Source organism: Cetorhinus maximus, chromosome 4, assembly GCF_964194155.1.
Source record: "Cetorhinus maximus chromosome 4, sCetMax3.hap1.1, whole genome shotgun sequence".
Lineage (NCBI taxonomy): Eukaryota > Metazoa > Chordata > Chondrichthyes > Lamniformes > Cetorhinidae > Cetorhinus > Cetorhinus maximus.
In genome coordinates, this window is record NC_135882.1 from 89,256,282 (window position 1) to 89,274,752 (window position 18,471).

The following is an 18,471-nucleotide window of genomic DNA, read 5'->3' on the forward strand; positions in this document are numbered from 1 at the left end:
AGCAGGCTATTGAGTTGGATGATCAGCCATGATCATAATGAATGGCGGAGCAGACTCGAAGGGCTGAATGGCCTACTCATAGTTTTTACGTTTCTATATCTGGGAAAAATACTTCTAAACTTCCAATAAAGGGGTTGGGGGCTAACAGAATGGCATTTGGATATACAAAGGTTCATTAAGGATAATAAAAACAGAAAATGCTGGAACTGCTCAGTTGGAACGAATTCTGATGAAAGATAACATCTGAAACGGTCTCCGCTGAGGCTGCCTGATCTGGTGAGTATATGCAGTATTCTGTCTTTATTTCAGATTTCCAGCATTCGCAGTATTTTGCTTTTGTAAAAATAATTCACACTTTAGCACAAAAATATGACAACATTCCTCTTGCTTAATAAATTCGCTTCAGTATTGCAATACCATCTACCGCAGTCCCCAAAGGAACCACACACACCAAACATTTAATGGCCAAAAAGTCAGACTAAAACCCATTTAAACACATGGAGGGCCGATGATTTTCCACAGTTCTGAAACACATCTGCCATTCCAGAGTGAACCGAATTTGCAACTGACCCAGAAACAGTTCCCGTTACCTTTACCCTGTGACCTATCGAAGACGTGGGTGCGAACTGCAGTGGTGAATTGTAGCAGAGGGGGTTGCTTATTGATACTTGATGTGTAACAATTGTGGGAAGGTGCGGGCGCGGTTAACAATCCGAGGACGAATCTTCGGGGAGCTCGAGCTCTGGGATTAGAATCTGAGCCCGGGGATTTCCTGCCTCGAGCCACGTCAATCAGCAACAGCTGGGAGTAGCGACCGGGCTTTGACGCGGCCATGGCTCCCATGGGCATCCGACTGTCTCCGCTCGGCGTGGCCGTGTTTGCCTTGCTTGCTGTCGGAGTCCTCTACCATTTCTATTCGGGCTTTCTGGCCGGTAGGATCGCCATCTTCAGAAAACTGCCTGGGACCGACAGGGTCGACCTGAGAGAACTGCTGGCGTTATCGGTGGAAGCCGCCATGCGGGGAGGGGAGGAGGTGAAGCGAGTGATGGAAGGGGGAGAACTCAACGGGAAAAGCAAAGGAAAAACTAAGGAAGGGGCAGATGAGATGCTCACCACCGGAGACTTGCTGTCACATCAGATGATGTATTATTTAATTAAAAATACATTTCCAACCATACAGGTGAGCTCGGGAACACCGATCACGAAAGGCAATGCGGCAGAGAAAAACCAGCAAAACCTGGGGGTTGGGGGTAAGGGGGTACACTCAGCCTTTCATTCATTCGGCAGTGTACTGCATTTTGGTTTATAGCGCTTTTCTCTGTTAAAGTAAATAATCAGAATATTCTGCTTCCTTGAGGAGGTGAATAATTATAGTGGGAACAACTTAAAACACTTAAGCTGTTGTTGGTACTAATTGCAACAATTAATCATGGATGTGTTTTGAAGAGGTTGTCTTTTAAAGTTCTGTAGCCCTCTGATTTTTTTAGACAACGTTTCTTGTTTAAAATAGCGTCGACAGTAACGAGTTAGATAATTCAGAAGAGGTGGCTTGTTAGGAATGCTTTAAAATTAGTAGTTAAAATTAATGTTGGCCATTTTTATTTGGCATGTTACAGTTTGATTTTTGGCGTATACATCACATTCCAGGCCACGTCCATGACTGACCATGTCCATCTATCTCCCATTTGATTGTCGGAGGTGCATTGTTTTAGAGTCATAGCATCATAAAAGTTCTTCCTCACATCACCCTACGTTTGTTCCACAAAACTGTAAATCTATGTCCCCCTAGTTCTTGTACCATCAGCTAGTGAGAATAGCTTGTCTTTGTCTACCTTATTTAAACCTGTCATAATCATGTACACCTATTATATCTTCCCTTGGCCTCCTTTGCTCCAACAAGAATAACCCCAGCTCCTCCAACCTAACCTTGTAGCTAAAATTCCCCATCCCTGGAACCATTCTGGTAAATCTCCTCTGCACCCTCTCAAGGACCCTCACATTCTTCCTAAAGTGTGGTGACCAAACTGGATGCAATACTTGAGTGGTGTACTAACCAGAGCTTTGTAACCGTTCAGCATAACTTCCCTGTTTCTGTACTGAATTCCACTACTTATGAAGCCCAAGATCCAAAATGGTCTGCTAACTACTCTCTCAATATGTGCTGCTGCCTTAAAAGATCTATGTACATGAACCCCAGGCCCCTCTGCCCCTGCATACTCTAGAACTGTGCCATTTAGTCTGTATTGCCTCTCCCTATCCCTTCTGCCAAAATACATCAGCTCTCACTTCGCAGTGTTTTGGCTGCCCAGTCTGCTGGCCTATCAGTGTTGTGTCGCTTTGATTGCTTTCATCCTCACTGTTTGTCACCTCCAAGTTTAGTCTCATTGGCAAATTTTCAATATCTTAGTGGCCCAACACTGAACCTTGAGGAACATCACTGTTCACCATCCTGCAGCCTGAAAAACAGCCATTTATCATGATTCCCTGTTTTCTGTCCTGAAGCCAATTTCTTTCCAAGCTGACACTGACCCTTCTATTCTACGTGTTTCAATTTTATTAACCAGCCTTTATGTAGTACTTTGTCAAATGTTTTTTTAAAATCCAGATAGACAACATCCACCACATTCCCCTTATCCACCAAGTTAGTTATTTTATCAAAAAATACAATTAGATTAATTAAAAATTACCTGTTTTACACTGTACAAATCTGTGCTGGCTCTTAATTAACTCAAACCTCTCCAAATGCCTGTAAATTTTTTCCTTGATTATTGCTTCTAAATCCTTACCCACCACCGATAACCTGGCCTGTAGTTATTAGTAATGACCTTCCACCCACTTTTGAATAAGATGTCACATTTGCCATCTCCCCTGTACCTAGGAAAGATTGAAATGTTATGGCAAACCCTTTTGCTCCCTTCACCGCAACTTCCCTTGCAACCTGGGATGCAAGTTGTCAGGATCAGGTGGCTTATCAGCTCTAATCATAACCAGCCTTTTCAGTACATTCTGCTTCTGAATTTTCACCCATCATTTCTGCTTCTGCCAATATTTTGTCAGCATTTTCTTCCTTAGTAAATAACAATACCAAGTTCTCATTAAGTATTCTAGCCTTGCCTTCCACCTCTAAGCATATATTACAACAATAACTTACCTGCTTTTCTTTGAATAATGCTGTAGGATCTTTAATATCCCCCTGACAGTGCAACACTCCCGTCAGCAGTGTATGGATATTATGTATTTAAATAACTGGAGCGTAACCAGAACCTACAACCTCTGAGTCGGAGGTGAGCATGCTACCACTGAGTCAATCCTGACTTTTTTAGTTTCCTTTTAAACTTTAGTTTTCAAAACCATCTTTGGTATGTAGGGGTCAGTACCTATATTTATAGTTTTAGAAGTTTCCTCATAGTGTTTTGGTATGGCCTTTCCAGGACGCTTTAGAAATTTTAAATGGATTGACACCAGTTTCTGAACAGAAGTTTTTACTTTCTGCCACTAGCCCAGGTGTATAAATTATTATTGATCACGATTAATATTGGTGCTTTGTGCTAGTTTTACTGTAGATAATTTTCTTAAATTCATCATCTGAGATTACTTGTGTAAATATTTCTTTGTACGCTATGACTCAGAGTATGCCTTACAAGCTCAGGTATCAAACAGCAAATCCTTGTTACTGTATTTCAGTTTGTTGGCTATGTCATGTGTCCTCATGTAAGCTTGCTCAACTTTAGAGGCAGTAATACAAAACTGCACTAGTTTGTAGCTCAGGCTGCCAATCAGTAAATGGACAGTTAAATGGACAATTGCATACTATAGATATACAGCAGCTATCCCTCATTATTGTGCTAAACTGCATGTGATCTGGACCAGGTTCAAGTCCATGAATATTAATGTTTATATGGTGGCTCATTGTATTCTAATCAGTCTTTCTGCCATCTATACCTTTCTCTGATTGCTTTAGATGGAGTATCCAATTTGAACAAGATAGATCAAGAAATACTTATAACGGGGGCACGTGAAATTGAAATATATCTCTTAAACTTCAAATATCATTGTAAAACATGTATACCAACAAAACCCATAGGAGACTTGTATTTGAACTTCAACGGTTTGTCCTTCTCTCCAGTATGTGGCTAGACATAATAGCAACAACTACATTCTGGTACTATGTATCAAAATAAGCTGGGCAATTAGCTATGAGTTAATGGCCCAGGACACTTCAGTCAACATATAGTAAGCATGTGGCCTTAACCCCTTATCATGCCAGAAAGTAAGAAACCAAAATCATAACACCGCATACATCAGAAATAAAACTGCTTAATATTTAATCATTGTCTGTGTTTAAGAGTGTCCACTGTTTCTACTTATAATTAATTTGCAAAAGCAAAGGGAATGCAGCAGAAGGTACAAAAGGTGTCCATCTTCCCCATTTTCAAATAGTGTGTCCTTCATGACTGAAAACAAATGAATGCATCTGAGTTTCTTGGAATGTAACAGGTTTTTAGATGAATCAGAGTAGCAATCCTTTGTCCCTTGGTAAATAGTCACTGCATTTTTGGGATAAGTCCCAAATACCCATGCAGTTTAAAGCACCTGTTTGGCCCCTATGCGACAACTACAGATCACTGAAGAATTCTTATAAACATACTGTTTAAGTGTCTGACATGATCAAAGGAACAATCATCTGCAGCATCAAATCAGAATAACAAGTTGAGACTCCCTCAGAAAACTAACAAGAAGTTAATGAAATACTGACTAGGATCTAAATACTCAGCACCTCTCATAACCCCAAATGCCTCAAGTCAATTAATGCTTCAATCCAGACACCTTTATGGAAATTAATTCCAGGATAAAACGAATCATCCCTTTTCTCGTATACTGATTTTTGGAACTAAATTAGTTTGGTATTTTATATTACTTGTATCTACTCTATGTTGACAAAAGTGTCCTGTCTCCTTCCACTGCTTTACTGCAAGATATTGTAATTCCCAAATATAAATTGGCTCAGATTGTTTATTCCAAATATAAATTAAAATGTTACCTATGAAATAAAAGTTCTAAGATTAATCTGCCCCCAGAAAGATCTTCAGATTGTGAAAAATAGCACTTGCATAGAATCATTGGTTACAATACAGAAGGAGGCTATTTGGCCTTTCTTGCCCACGCCAACTCTCTGCAAGACCCACTCGCCTACTCCCATTCCCCTGCCTTTTCCTCTCCAGCCTGCAATTATTTGCTATTGAGGTAATTATTGAATTCTCTTTTGAAAGCCACAATTGGCATCCGCCTCCAGCATGCACTTGGGCCGTAAATTCCAGAATCCAACCATTTGCTGCACTAATATGTTTTTCCTCATGTCACCTAAATCAGCGTCCTCTGGTTCTTGATCCCTCTGCCAACAAGGACTGGTTCACTTTGTTTTCTCCCTCTGCCTCAACAATATTTGATCATGTCTGATTACTATTTGCTTCCAAGTGCATTCTTAATTCCAAAGATTTTGACCCAGTAGAGTTGAAAGAATGACGTTGTATGTCCAAAACGGAATGGCGTTAAGCTGAAGGGAACTTGGAGGTGGCAGTGTTCCTTTACATTATGTTCTTCCTTTTGGTACTCATTGAACCTCCAGTGCTTTGCTTTTTATGTTACCTTTACCCTCTTTTTAAAAGACTTTGGAGTGAATTCTTTTCTCGCCTACTCCATTGTATGAGTTGTAGAAACCCCACTTATGTGCATAAACCAGGTGGGCTTCCACAGAAGTTACTGTGGCACAGCAGGAGAAGCCCTGAGGAATTCAGTCAAATTGTGTAAAATGCACCTATCAGACTATCCCTTGTCAACTTCAGGCAGGTGTTTACGTGTACGTTTTTAAATTACTTTTTCACATCAAATTTTGATTCTCCCATTCCTTTTCCTGCACCTTTACCAGAATTGGAAAGGGAAGAGAATAGAAATGTGGAAAGCTTATAATTTTATCAGAATGTCCCTGGTAGCCTTCCATTTCATGAGATGATGGTTTACGCCTTTGGTGGTCAACTCTGTTAAACATCACCTGGTGGGGCTCAGGAAATCACTCTGGCATGGGAGTCTGTGCCCCACTTGCTGCAAATGGAAACAGTGGGCTGAGAAGGTACAAGTTGCTGGCCTGTGCTTTCTCTGGGCTCTTAGCCAGTTGAGTTTTCCATTTCGCCTTGCCTCCTCCAATGCACTTGCAGACATTCGACCTCCAGAAGTCACTGTCTCGTCGGCGACTATCTCCCAGTTGCCTCTGTCAAAGTCCACCATCTTCGTATCTCACTTGCAGATGTCCTTGTAGCAGAGGAATGGATATCCAGCATGTCATGACCCAATAACCTGTTCATTGTACAGAATATCTTTGGAAGTACAGCTGTGATACATCCAATGAATGAGGCTGAGATAGTACAGACCTCATTGGCTTAGTAATGAGCGTATGCTGATGGAATTAGCTCACTCCAGGAGATAATAGTACCTCAGTATTACACTGGGCTGTACCTTAGCTTTGTGTTCAAATCCTGTATTGGGCCTTCAAACCCACGGGACAGGATTTTACATCCTGCAGGTGGGCGAGTGTACCCTGGACCCAATTGGGCATAAAATAGTGCGTGATGACATCGGGCGAGTGTCCCGACGTCACCGCACACTCATGCGATATTTTGGCTGGCGGGCACATGCCCACCAACAGTTAGAGGCCTATTAAGGCCCTTAATCGATTAATTTAAACTTATTTTTGCTGTCCATCCAACCTTACGTTTGGCGGACGGGTGAATCGGCCAGGTGGCCTTTGATTTTTTTTAGCAAACCACATCCACGGGCGGGATGAGGGTTCCACAATTAAATAAAAAATAAATATAAATTTTGGGGCAGAATTTGTATTCTGCTGAAGTTATTGTGGGTGAGCCCCATGTCGGGACTCTTTTTTTCAGATTTTAAAAATCTGTATTTTTAATTTTAAAATTGTTCAGCTCCCTGCCTTCAGGGAGCCTTCAGTACGCGCTGCCCTGCGCGTGCACAGACTTTTGCGCTCACATTCCTCCTGTCCCCACTGCAGCGCGCGTTTTACGCTGGCTGGCCAGTAATTGGCCATCTCGTGTGAAATCGCGGTCGGAGGCCGATTGCAGGTGGCAGACCGTTTCCCAGCCGCCCCCAGGCCCGTCCGCTGCACCCGCCTGATGTCCTTAGAATCCTGCCCATTATTTGATCCAGTGGCTAGAGTGCTGCCAGCTGAGCCAAGCTTTTCCTCTATAGGAGGGAATTGTCTCTGTATTCAGTTTACTTCTAATTTCCTAATTTTTAAGTGATACCTCCCTATTTTTGAGATGTTCAGCACCTTAAACGGGTTGTTTGGATTAACTTCACCTAAAACATTCACACTTTTGAATTTTTTTATTACAACATGTAAATATCCCTTCACCTCTCACAAGAATAAACTTAGCTTCCTTAAGTTTTCTGTGGAACTTAGATTCCTAAGACCAGATATTTCCTGTTTGCCCTATTCTGCACCTTCTCGGGGACCACGGTATCCAGTACAATACAGTGTTGCCTTTTGATGGATTCTCGAATAGCTAGCATCATCTTTATCTGACTTAAAAAAAAACTAATTTGTAAAGGCTATTAGGTTAAAGCTTTTTTTTTTCAGTAATTAATTGCACTTGAGTATCCTCTCCTCATATCCTCATATCCTTTAATTTCTTCTTTCTTCAGCAATGCTTCCAGTTGTCTGGAACTCCTTTTTGCTGTCTGTTTTGGCTTTCTCTGGTAGATTTCCCCACACAGCCATACAACTTCACCCAAAGAATGCTGTCTAATTTTTCTTACTCACAATTTCCTTATTTTAAGCTGAATTTGTGAATTAAACTTATTTGTTTTATTCTGTTTGTTACATGCATTCTTGTTCAAAACTCCTACTTGGGTAACTGTCACCGCCCTGCCCATATGTGCTGCTGGCCTTTTTTCCTCACATTTTTTGACCTATTGGGTTGAATGTTGTGGTCAGCAGCGACACAAGAAGTTAAAAGCACTGATTATCCTTCACTTTTTTCATTTAAATTTTCAGATGGTGAAATTAAATGGTTACGATTGGATTAAGATAGGAACTAAAGTATCATAAGCTTTGAAAACATTTACATATTTAAAAATGTGGAAATTTTTATCATAGAAATTGACGTTCCACAAAAATAAACTCAGCTTTTCAGGACCAGTGAGGTTGTTCAGCAATAATTATGAACTTAGTACACAATTAAACCACCTCATTTAAAGATGTAACTTTTTCCAGAGATTTTTCATTGACGCTAACAGCGTAAAAGTGGAAGTTTTCATTGATTTACTGATGACTTGGGGATTGTACTCTGGGGACCCCTCAGCAGCGCATCCCTGGAGGAACATAAAATCACTAATCGCAACTTTTGGATTTCAGGGCAGTTATGCCCTTATACGTAGAAACATAGAATAAGAGAAGCAGGAGTAGGTCACTTGACCCATCTAGCCTGTTCCGCCGTTCAATATGTTCTTGGCTGATCCTCTATCTTAAAGTCATATTCCCGTTCTCTGACCACACCCCTTGATACCTATAAAGTCTAGAAATCTATCTATTTCCTTAAATATATTCAGTGACTTGGCCTCCACAGCTTTCTGTGGTAGAGAATTCCATAGGTTCACCACCCTCTGAGTGAAGAAGTTTCCTCTCATCTCAGTCGTAATGGTCTAATCCATTTCCTCAGATTGTGACCCCTTTTCCTAGACCACCCCCAGCCAGAGTAAACCTCATCCCCTGCATCCAGTCTGCCCAGCCCTGACAGAATTTTATTTGTTTCAATGAGATCCCCTCTCATTTTTCTAAGCTTCATTGAATACTAGTTGGCCCAATCTCTCCTCATACGACAATCCTGTCATCCCAGGAATCAGTCTGGTGAACCTATATGGACTCCTAAAGTTGCTGTCCATCTCAGTAAAGTAGTGATATTGCAAAATATGGACCAGTGTAATGCTTACACTCCCAGTTTAGATTTTCCTCTCCAACACTGTGCAACCTTGTGCCTTCCTGATTTGAGTTTTACAGCTGATTTGATTTTTACGGTTGAATTTGTGAATATGGAATTACTCACTTTTCGTATTTTCCTTTCTCGCTGAAAATTTTCCCATCTCCTCCTGAAGGTGTTAGTTTATGCTAGTGTACAATTCCGTAGGTAATAGCAATGCTCCAGAAGCATAGAATATAAGAGCAGAGAGGCTATGCTGGAACTGTATAAAACGCTGGTTAGGCCACAGCTAGAGTATTGTGTGCAGTTCTGGAATCCACATTATAGGAAGGGTGTGATTGTGCTAGAGAGAATGCAGAGGAGGTTTACCAGGGTATTGCCTGGGCTGGAGAGTTTTAGTTATGAGGAGAGATTGGATAGACTGGGGTTATTTTCCCTGGAGCAGAGGAAATTGAGGGGGGACATGATTGAGGTGTATAAAATTATGAGGGGCATAGATAGGGTAGACAGGAAGAAACTTTTCCCCTTGGTGGAGGGGATCAATAACCAGGGGCATAGATATAAGGTAAGGGGCAGGAAATTTAGAGGGGATGTGAGGAAGAATTGTTTCACCCAGAGGGCAGTGGGAATCTGGAACTCCCTACTTGAAAGGGTGGTAGAGGCAGAAACCCTCATAACATTTAAGAAGTATTTGGATGAGCACTTGCGATGTCATGGCACACAAGGCTATGGGCCTAGTGCTGGAAAATGGGATTAGAATAGTGAGGTACTTGTTTGACTGGCACAGACTTGATGGGCTGAAGGGCCTTTTTCTGTGCTGTAAACTTCTATGACTCTCTTTACTTGAGCAAGTGCCAAGACCCTCTCCTTGATAAATATCTAAATGTAGCGTTAGGTGTTTATAGAAGGAAGCCATTGACCCCGATCTTGATGGGAAAGGGTTGCATCTGCGGGGATGGGGCGGTACGTTGGTTGTAGTGGAGTCTCCTGCTGGGAACTCGGCAGCCCCGTGGAGTGAGCGTGCATAGTTTTTTCCTGTAAGTTCCACCCTAGAAGTCATTCTGATTGACAGGCATGGCTTCTAACCAGGAGGGGAACAGGCCACAGTCTCGGGCAAGAAGCCTGCAGTTGCTGCTGAGTGTGTGTGTGTGTGTGTGTGTGTTTTGGGGATGGGATTGCAGTTGCAATCCCTAACTCTGGGCATCTGATTATGGGGTGCCTGGGAGCTTGAAGTGGTCAGGGTAGTACTCCAGCTCCCCTTGATCCACAAGCAAAGCTGTAAAGGTACTTACCTTCTCCCTGAAGCTGTCCTCTTCTCCCTTAAGCTGCCAGGCTTGTGGAACCTGGCCAGCCAGGGTTAAACCTGCCAATCAGCTTATATCTGAGGTTGCTAATCTTAGTAAAATATTAAATTATATCCTTCTTGGGAGAGGTTTGGTTGCCTGCTCCTTGTCCCATCTCTATTAAACTCAGAATTGGACAGGTTGGGCTGTGGTCAGGTTTGAGATTTTATAAAGTTTTAACATCTCACCTGACATCAACACACCTGATTTTGAGGGCTATGATTCAGTCCATTGTGTCTGGCACTTTAAGTCTTCTAATACCAATTGTATTGCCAAGATTTCTCACCATTGCCCTGGGTAGTTTTCTCAGCTTGAATTATTCATCTAATTGTCTCCTAAGTATGTTGTAACAATTATGAGGTTTATAAGATTTATTATATTTTGGCACTTTAATCAGCTTGCCCTCTCTAACCCTCTGTTCTATTAGTATAAGCCCCACTGTTCTGTTTACCTAATATCCTAAGAATGTAAACCCTTCTTCTACAACAGCCCTGAAACTATGCATTGGGGCCGCCTTCAGCCCCTTAACCCGAACAACATGTAACAAAGGCAGAAATATAGAGATTACCTTCCTTGAGCTCTTTTTTTTTCAATCTAGTGTTGAACTCCATAAATGTCCTCTGCAAGACCTCAAGTATATTTTTTATGTATTTCATTGGTTCCAATGTAGACCACCATTTTTAGTTGCTCCCACTCGATTTTCAGACTTTTTATGCCCTTTCCTTTATTTCCTTCACTTTGACAGCAAAGGAAAACAGCATGCCTTTTTGGGTCATGACTGTGAAAAAAATACATTTATTCTCTTGACAACAAAATCTCTTTTTTACTGCTCTCCTATTCTTGTGATCTATTTGTTTTTCACTCTCTGGTAATGTCCACCGTGCTATTATATTGCTCAGGACCACCACACTCTGTTGCTGTCACCGCCTATCTCACACTAGCCGAATACTATTCACTATCTAACAGTTCAAATTGCTCAGCTGACCCTGCACCCTCCACACCGCCCGCCCCCCCCAACTTCTCTCCCCCCCCCCACCTTAAACCAGCTTATATTTCACCCCTCTCCTAACTTAGTTCTGCTGAAGGGTCATGAGGACTCGAAACGTCAACTCTTTTCTTCTCCGCTGATGCTGCCAGACCTGCTGAGTTTTTCCAGGTAATTCTGTTTTTGTCCTGCACCTATGTGCTTTGCCTCCCTCTGCTGCCCCTGACAATGGTCATGTACTTCTCTTAAACACTGGACTTGTGTCCTGAACCATCTACCAGTTTTTGGAGCACGTAATCTGGAAGCCTTTCATCTCTTCTGATGCCTCAGTGTGTGGCTGGTTACTATTGAACACAGGTTTTTTTTTTGCTTCAGAGTATCAATGGCAGATTTCTCTAACTCTCTTCCAACTAGCCCAGAATACCTGTAGTGTTCTTTGTTACTATGTCGAGTGCGATAAGCTAGCTCATCACAGAGCAAAGATTGAATTTCCATCTTCCCACTGTGCAGCTCAACATCACGTCAGATGATGTATTTATCCATTCAGCCAAAAGGGAACCTTGTTTACCTTTTAATAATATATATCCTGCATTTGTATAATGTGACATGAACTGAAGTGCCATAGATGTGAAAAGTGATTAATACCAGGTTTTACTTCGTTAAATGCTTTAATGGAATAGCACACATTGCAACGCTTTTGAAGTTGACTGACAAATCAATTTATGGAAGTTACTGTGACATTTGCATTAGGTATTCTCTGAAGAACGGAATATTGGTGCCACACCAGAGATTGCTTCATGGGATCATGCAATTCCAAAGGAAATCCTGGACAAGGCATCCACAAGTGAAGAAGTCTCTTCTGACAGCATAACGGTCTGGATTGATCCGCTTGATGCCACCCAGGAGTATACAGGTACAATATATATTAATGAATTTTGTGTGCCTGGGAATTAAAAACAATAACGTACACTAATAAAATAGCATTTATTGATTAGAATTATTTACATTTCCCTCTAGTATTCTGGACCGTATGTACGAAAATCATATGATTGAAGTGTTATTTAGGTTCTGTGTTTATTTTCTTAATCAGTGAATTGCCTCTGACGTTGCTCATGGTGAATCTTGAGGATACATTCTGTTTATTCCCTTCTCTATTGTCCTCATGTTGTATTTCTTTCAGTGCTTATTTCTCTTTGTGTGTGGGATTCTTACTCTTCCCCCTCCTCCTCCCCTTCTGTCTGTTTTTCTTCTCTTCTGGTCTCTACCTGTCTGTTTATATCATGTCACCCTTTGGTTGTCCTTCTGTCTTTTAAGATGGGAGAAATTGGGTTTGTGTTGGGGAAGGTAGTATTTTGAATTGTAGGACATTAGGTGTGCTGTGATCTTGATAGTGCCATGAGCTGCTAAGTCATCTTTCAGACTACAGATTGCTACTGTCAGGTGGGAAAATGGGCCTGGGATGGATTTTCTGTTTGTATTTGGATCCTGCAAGAGGTGGGAAGAAATGGGCGAGTTAAGGTAGATCTGTAAATAAAAGGAACTAAAACTTTAAAATAATAAACCAAAATTTGAAAACTTTAAAATTAAAATCAAATAATAAAGATAAAGCAATTAAAATAAAGTAATTTAAACAAACATCTAAAACACATGCTTTGTAGTTAAGAAGCATATAACCTTTAGTTGTCAGTGGTACTAGCATTCAATAAAAACCAGTAAATTGTAGCATACATAGGAAGAAAGTAATTAAAGTAAATTAACTAAATAACATATAAGTTAGAATGGTGGGACAGGTGTGATGTGGGAGCTTTTGGATACCAAGGCAATCCATGAAAAACATGTCTGCAGGAAGTGTAAGCGACTTGAGGATCCCGGATCAGGATTATTGATCTGGAAGCCGAAATGCAAACACTGTGCAACATAAGGGAGGGGGAGAAATACCTGGCTTCTTTGTTCCAGAAGACAGTCAAACCATTTGAAGCGGGTCATCTGTTTTGGTCAGCAGTGAGGGACAGGAGGATGTGACTGTCAGTGAGGCAGGTAATGGGACTGAGCAGACAGTAGTGGAAGAGCCTCAGACTTTGCAATTGTCAAACAGGTTAGAGGTACTCACAACCTGTGTGGATGAAAGTGAAGTTTGCAAGGTGGGTGAGCTGGCTGGCCGTGGCACTGTGGTACAGGAAGCCGTTCAAGCGGGGGGAGGGGGGGGGGGCAGTAAAAAGGAATGTAGCGGTAGTAGGGGATAGTATAGTGAGGGGGATTGACATTGTTCTCTGCAGCAAAGAGCGAGAGTCCAGATGACTGTTGCCTGCCCGGTGCCAGGGCTCAGGACATCTGCTCAGGTCTGGAGAGGAACTTGCAGTGGGAGGGGGAGGATCCAGTTGCTGTGATCCACGTAGGCACCAATGACATAGGTAGAACTAGGAAAGAAGTTTTGTAAAGTCATTATGAGGAGCTGCATACCAAATTAAGAAGCAGAACCTCAAAAGTAATGATAGAACCATAGAACACTACAGCACAGAAAACAAGCCATTCGGCCCTTCTAGTCTGTGCCGAAATATTATTCCGCTAGTCCCATTGACCTGCACCTAGTCCATAACCCTCCAGACCTCTCCCATCCATGTATCTATCTATTCAGAGTATCCAGAATAAGTACATTCCTACTATAAAGAAAACTTCTAAGGGGAGGACCGATTATCTGTGGTTAACTAAAGATGTTGGGGAAAGCATCAAACTTAAGGAAAAAGCATACAGTTCCACAAAGATGAGTGGCAGGACCGATGATTGGACAGAACATAAAGAATGGCAGAGAATGACTAAAAGGTTAATCAGGAGAAAGAAATTATAGTATAAGAGGAAGCTAACTAGAAATGTAAAAATGGATAACAAGAGTTTCTACAGATATTTGAAAAGGAAAAGAGTAAGAAAAGTGAGTGTTGGTCCTCTAGAGAGTGACAGTGGGGAGTTAACAGTAGATAATAAGGAATAAACAAAAGTTTTGCTTCTGTGTTCACTATAGAGGATATAAAAAACATTCCAGTAATAGCTGCAAATCAGGAGGTGAACAGGAGAAAGGAAGTTATCGACCATTAAGGAGGTTATAGCTGGGGACTTAGAGCTCAAGGCAAAAGGGAAGAGTCAGCATGGTTTCACCAATTTATTGGAGTTTTTTTGAAGGAGTAAACATTTGAGCAGTAGATAAATGGGAGCCTGTAGACGTAGTGCACTTAGATTTCCAGAAGGCATTTGATAAGGTGCCAAATCAAAGATTATTACGGAAAATAAAAACACATGGGTGTAGTGGATAACATATTTGCATGGATAGAAGATTGGCTGGCTGCCAGAAAACAGAGTATGCATAAATGGGCCTCTTTCTGATTGGCAGGGTGTGACGAGTGGAGTCCCATAGGGGTCTGCACTGGGGCCTCAACTTTTTACATCAATGACTTGGATGAGGGGAGTGAAGACATGGTAGCTAAATTTGAAGATGAGACAAAGATAGGTAGGAAAGTATGTTGTGAAGAGGACATGAGGAGCTTGCAGGTGGATATAGATAGGTTGAGTGAGTGGGCAAAGATCTGGCAATTGGAGTTTAATGTTGGAAAATGTGAAGTTGTTCACTTTGACTGGAAGAACAAAAAAGCAGAGTATTACTTAAATGGAGAATGTCTGCATAATTCTGAGGTGCAGAGTGATCTAGGTGTTCTAGTACGAGTCACTGAAAGTTAGTATGCAGATACAGCAAGTAATTAAGAAGCCTGATGGAATGCTGTCCTTTATTACGAGAGGGATTGAACATAAAAGTAAGGATGTTATGCTTCAGTTATAAAGGGCATTGGTGAGACCACATCTCGCATAGTGTGTGCAGTTTTGGTCTTATTTAAGGATGGATGTAAATGCATTGGAGCCGGTTCAAAGGAGGCTTACTAGATTGATAGCTGGAATGAGTGGGTTGTCTTATGAAGAAAGGTTGGACAGACTGGGCTTGTTTCCACTGGAGTTTAGAAGAGTGAGGGGTGATTTGATTGAAGTATACAAGATCCTGAACGGCCTTGACAAGGTGGGGATCAAAAGGATGTTTCCTCTTGTGGGTGAGTACAGAACTAGGGGGCACTATTTTGAAATTAGGGGTCACCCTTTTAGGACACAGATGACGAGAAATCTTTTCTGAAGGTTGTGTGACTTTGGAATTCTGTCTCAGAAGGTGGTGGAGGCGGGGTGATTGAATATTTTTAAGGCAGAGGTAGATAGATTCTTGTTGGGCAAGGGAATCAGGGGTTATCGGAGTTAGATGGGAATGTGGAAATCGAAACACAAGATCATCAGCCATGATCTTATTGAATGGTGGAGCAGGCTCAAGAGGCCGAATGGTCTACTCCTGTTCCTATTTCTTACGTTATTATGTTTTTATTAACATGTTTTTACTGTTGGTTACTATGCTAAGATAAGAAGCAGCAACTTATTGATATATACCACTATAAAGATGATAGTGCTGTGGGTCCTTTGATGTTACAGTAGATGATCAGACGAAGCGCCATGGAAATGCCAGGTGACCATTAGGAAACTTGAGCCTCCACACCATCTGGTGGCCAGAGTGTTCAGCTACAGACAACAGTTTGCATATTAAAAAAAATTCCATTGTAAATTGTACAGATTTTACATTGTAATTTTTTTCTAGAAATTGTGACAGCAGGAGGTAAAGTTTGTGGACAGGTACTGGTTGTTTTATGCAAGGTTCTTAATTATAGATCTCCCATGGGAGTTGGAGGACACGATGTTTTAAAACTTTTACCAAGCTGAAAAGAATCTTTAAAAGAACAGTTCTCAAAATGCATATAGCTTTAAAACAGTGTGTCTTGTTAAGCAGAATGAGGTTTTTAACCAAGAGTAGGGGATGTTTTTATGACCCCAGCTGATGTTACTATTGGACAAGCCAGACCCCAAGTGAAATCTGGCTTGATAGATCGTAACTTTTATTTTTTGTTTAGCTATGTGGAGAGTGGCTACCGGAGTCACAGGAGTCAGCTGGTGGACATTTAACAAAAGAATAAAACATTTATTAAACAGGAAAAGATGAGCTATATTACAATACTCCTTCACCCGCTACTATACCTTTTATAGATATATATAGATTTGTAAGGATAGCACAAGTTAAAAAAGCTATCTTATACTCTAATGTTAATAGTAAGTACACGGCCTATGTAAACCAATAGGTAACCTGCGGTCAGGCACAGCACACTCTGGAGCCAAGTGACAGCTGCCACCCCAAACAGTTGCAATTGAACTCTCAACTCCCCCAGATGCTTGTCACACTGTGAGCCACTCAAACTCTGTCTTTCACACGAGGTTTCCACTCTCCACTCTCAAAGAACTTGCTTTGGAATCTTCTCCCAAACCGCCGTTTTCTCTCAGACGCCTTCTACAAGGGTCCATCTCCAGGGTTTCGAACTCTCCTTCTGATGTTCTTCTCCCCTGGATCGCCATGTGCATTTAAACTTCCTTTCGCACACTCTTTCTCATATGCTCAGCCGTGCCAACAGAACACCACTGTTTCACATGCCCATAGTAAAGAGTTACAGACCTTCAGCTGTCTCCTTGGATCTTCTGGCTTCTCACAAGTCTATTTTGCTTTAAATCTGCGCCTTGCAGCTTCTCCGTTTAAGCTTGGAGCCTTTCTCTCTGCCCTTTATTTTTAACTTCACTTAACAGGACCTTTTCCAGATGCCTGCCCTTCCTTTGACTAGAAGATCTTCTCAGGACCCCTCTTCTGCTCTGTAGGGAAAACTGCTTCCTGAAGCTCCCTCCTGTCCAGCTTCTCCTGGCAGCTGGTTTCACCTTTAGTTTGGGACCTGCTATCTGTCCCTCACCTGTACTGCTTCTGCTGGCAACTCCTTTCAACTTCAGAGCACACTGACCGACTGCACTCGAGCTGCTTTCAGCTCTATGTGGGCTTCCTGTTGCTAGACAACAGCACAGTTTTTTTTCTACCTTGTTTGTTTTACCTTCCCTTCAAGAGTTGTAAAACCTAATTAAAATGCAGACATCTCTTAAAGTGAAACTAAAACTTAAGTTTCCCCTTTTCTTAGTACACCAATGCAGAAACACATATTAAACTTCATTCCTAATGGCCCCAAATACAAATATAACTTAAATTATCTCTAGTTCCTAACAAAGTAAATAGCATAGAATGGACTTACAAAGAAGAGCACAGAAATCATTGGAGAATGGAGTTATTTAAAATGAAAGAAAGCTTAGGGGAAAGGAAGAAAAAACAGAATTAAAGTTGGAAATTGTTCTCTGCCACTTAGTGCCTTGAACAGAATGTAAAGTAAAGCATATTTTTGCCTGTATTCTTGGCAGCTTGCTAAACTAGTCCAGTATTGGACCAAGATGTGCTGCATGTAATTTGCTATCCCAGCTTGTCTGTCATGTATTTAGTTCCTGCTGTAATCATGATCTTTTACTATGAAGCATTTGTCATCTTTACTGGTGAACAACCACTTAACTTCTGAAGGGTTCGAGGCAGAAGAGTGGGGCTGGGAGCCAGGAATTTTGTTTTTTAATTGGGATAATACTGAAATGGGGGGAAAATGATGACTGGAACTGAAGCAGACACTTGAATGGATGTGGGCTCGCCAGAAGAAGATCCTTTCAAATTACGACTGACTGATTGCTGTGTACTGTTTTCCTGTGATACTCTACCATCAGACTGAGGCCTGTCAAATCCTATTTGGCAGTCCTGTCCTTCCTATGATTGGTTTGTGACAATCTCATGCTTTCAGATGTCCCCTCAATTGCTTTTCGCTTGAGTGAGATTTTTCCCTCACTGGCCCATCTTACATTCAGCTCCTATGACATCCAATGAAGATCAAAGGATTTGAGGGATTTCCAAGGAGATGCAGATCTCCTTTCAGTCCACCATTATTTTTATGGGCCCTTTTTGGGCCTTTATTTACATTTTCTGTGGTGCTTTAGGCAGCAATAGGGTTACCTGAGAGACCCTGGCCTCCTGGCACAGCAATTAGATGAAATAACTGAGCTCCCTTTCTAATTTAGGGAACTGACATTTTTTATGTATCTTGCCTGCCTGTAAGATGATCCAGTCCTGGTTTCAGAATTGCAAGGCTGGGTCCCTACAGTGCTAGCACCTGAA

At 41.5% G+C, this 18,471-nt stretch overlaps 1 protein-coding gene across 1 annotated transcript in view; it reads left to right on the top strand.

Annotated features, from left to right (window-relative positions):
- The first annotated feature begins 588 nt into the window (after nt 1–588).
- The window catches only part of bpnt2 (3'(2'), 5'-bisphosphate nucleotidase 2), a 35,220-nt gene continuing 17,337 nt past the window's right edge, over nt 589–18,471 (top strand). Inside the window, exons 1-2 of the mRNA XM_078540459.1 lie at nt 589–1,180; nt 12,072–12,234. Of these exons, the coding sequence (XP_078396585.1) occupies nt 833–1,180; nt 12,072–12,234 (511 nt within the window). The 5' untranslated portion in view covers nt 589–832. The remainder of the gene's footprint in view (nt 1,181–12,071; nt 12,235–18,471) is intronic.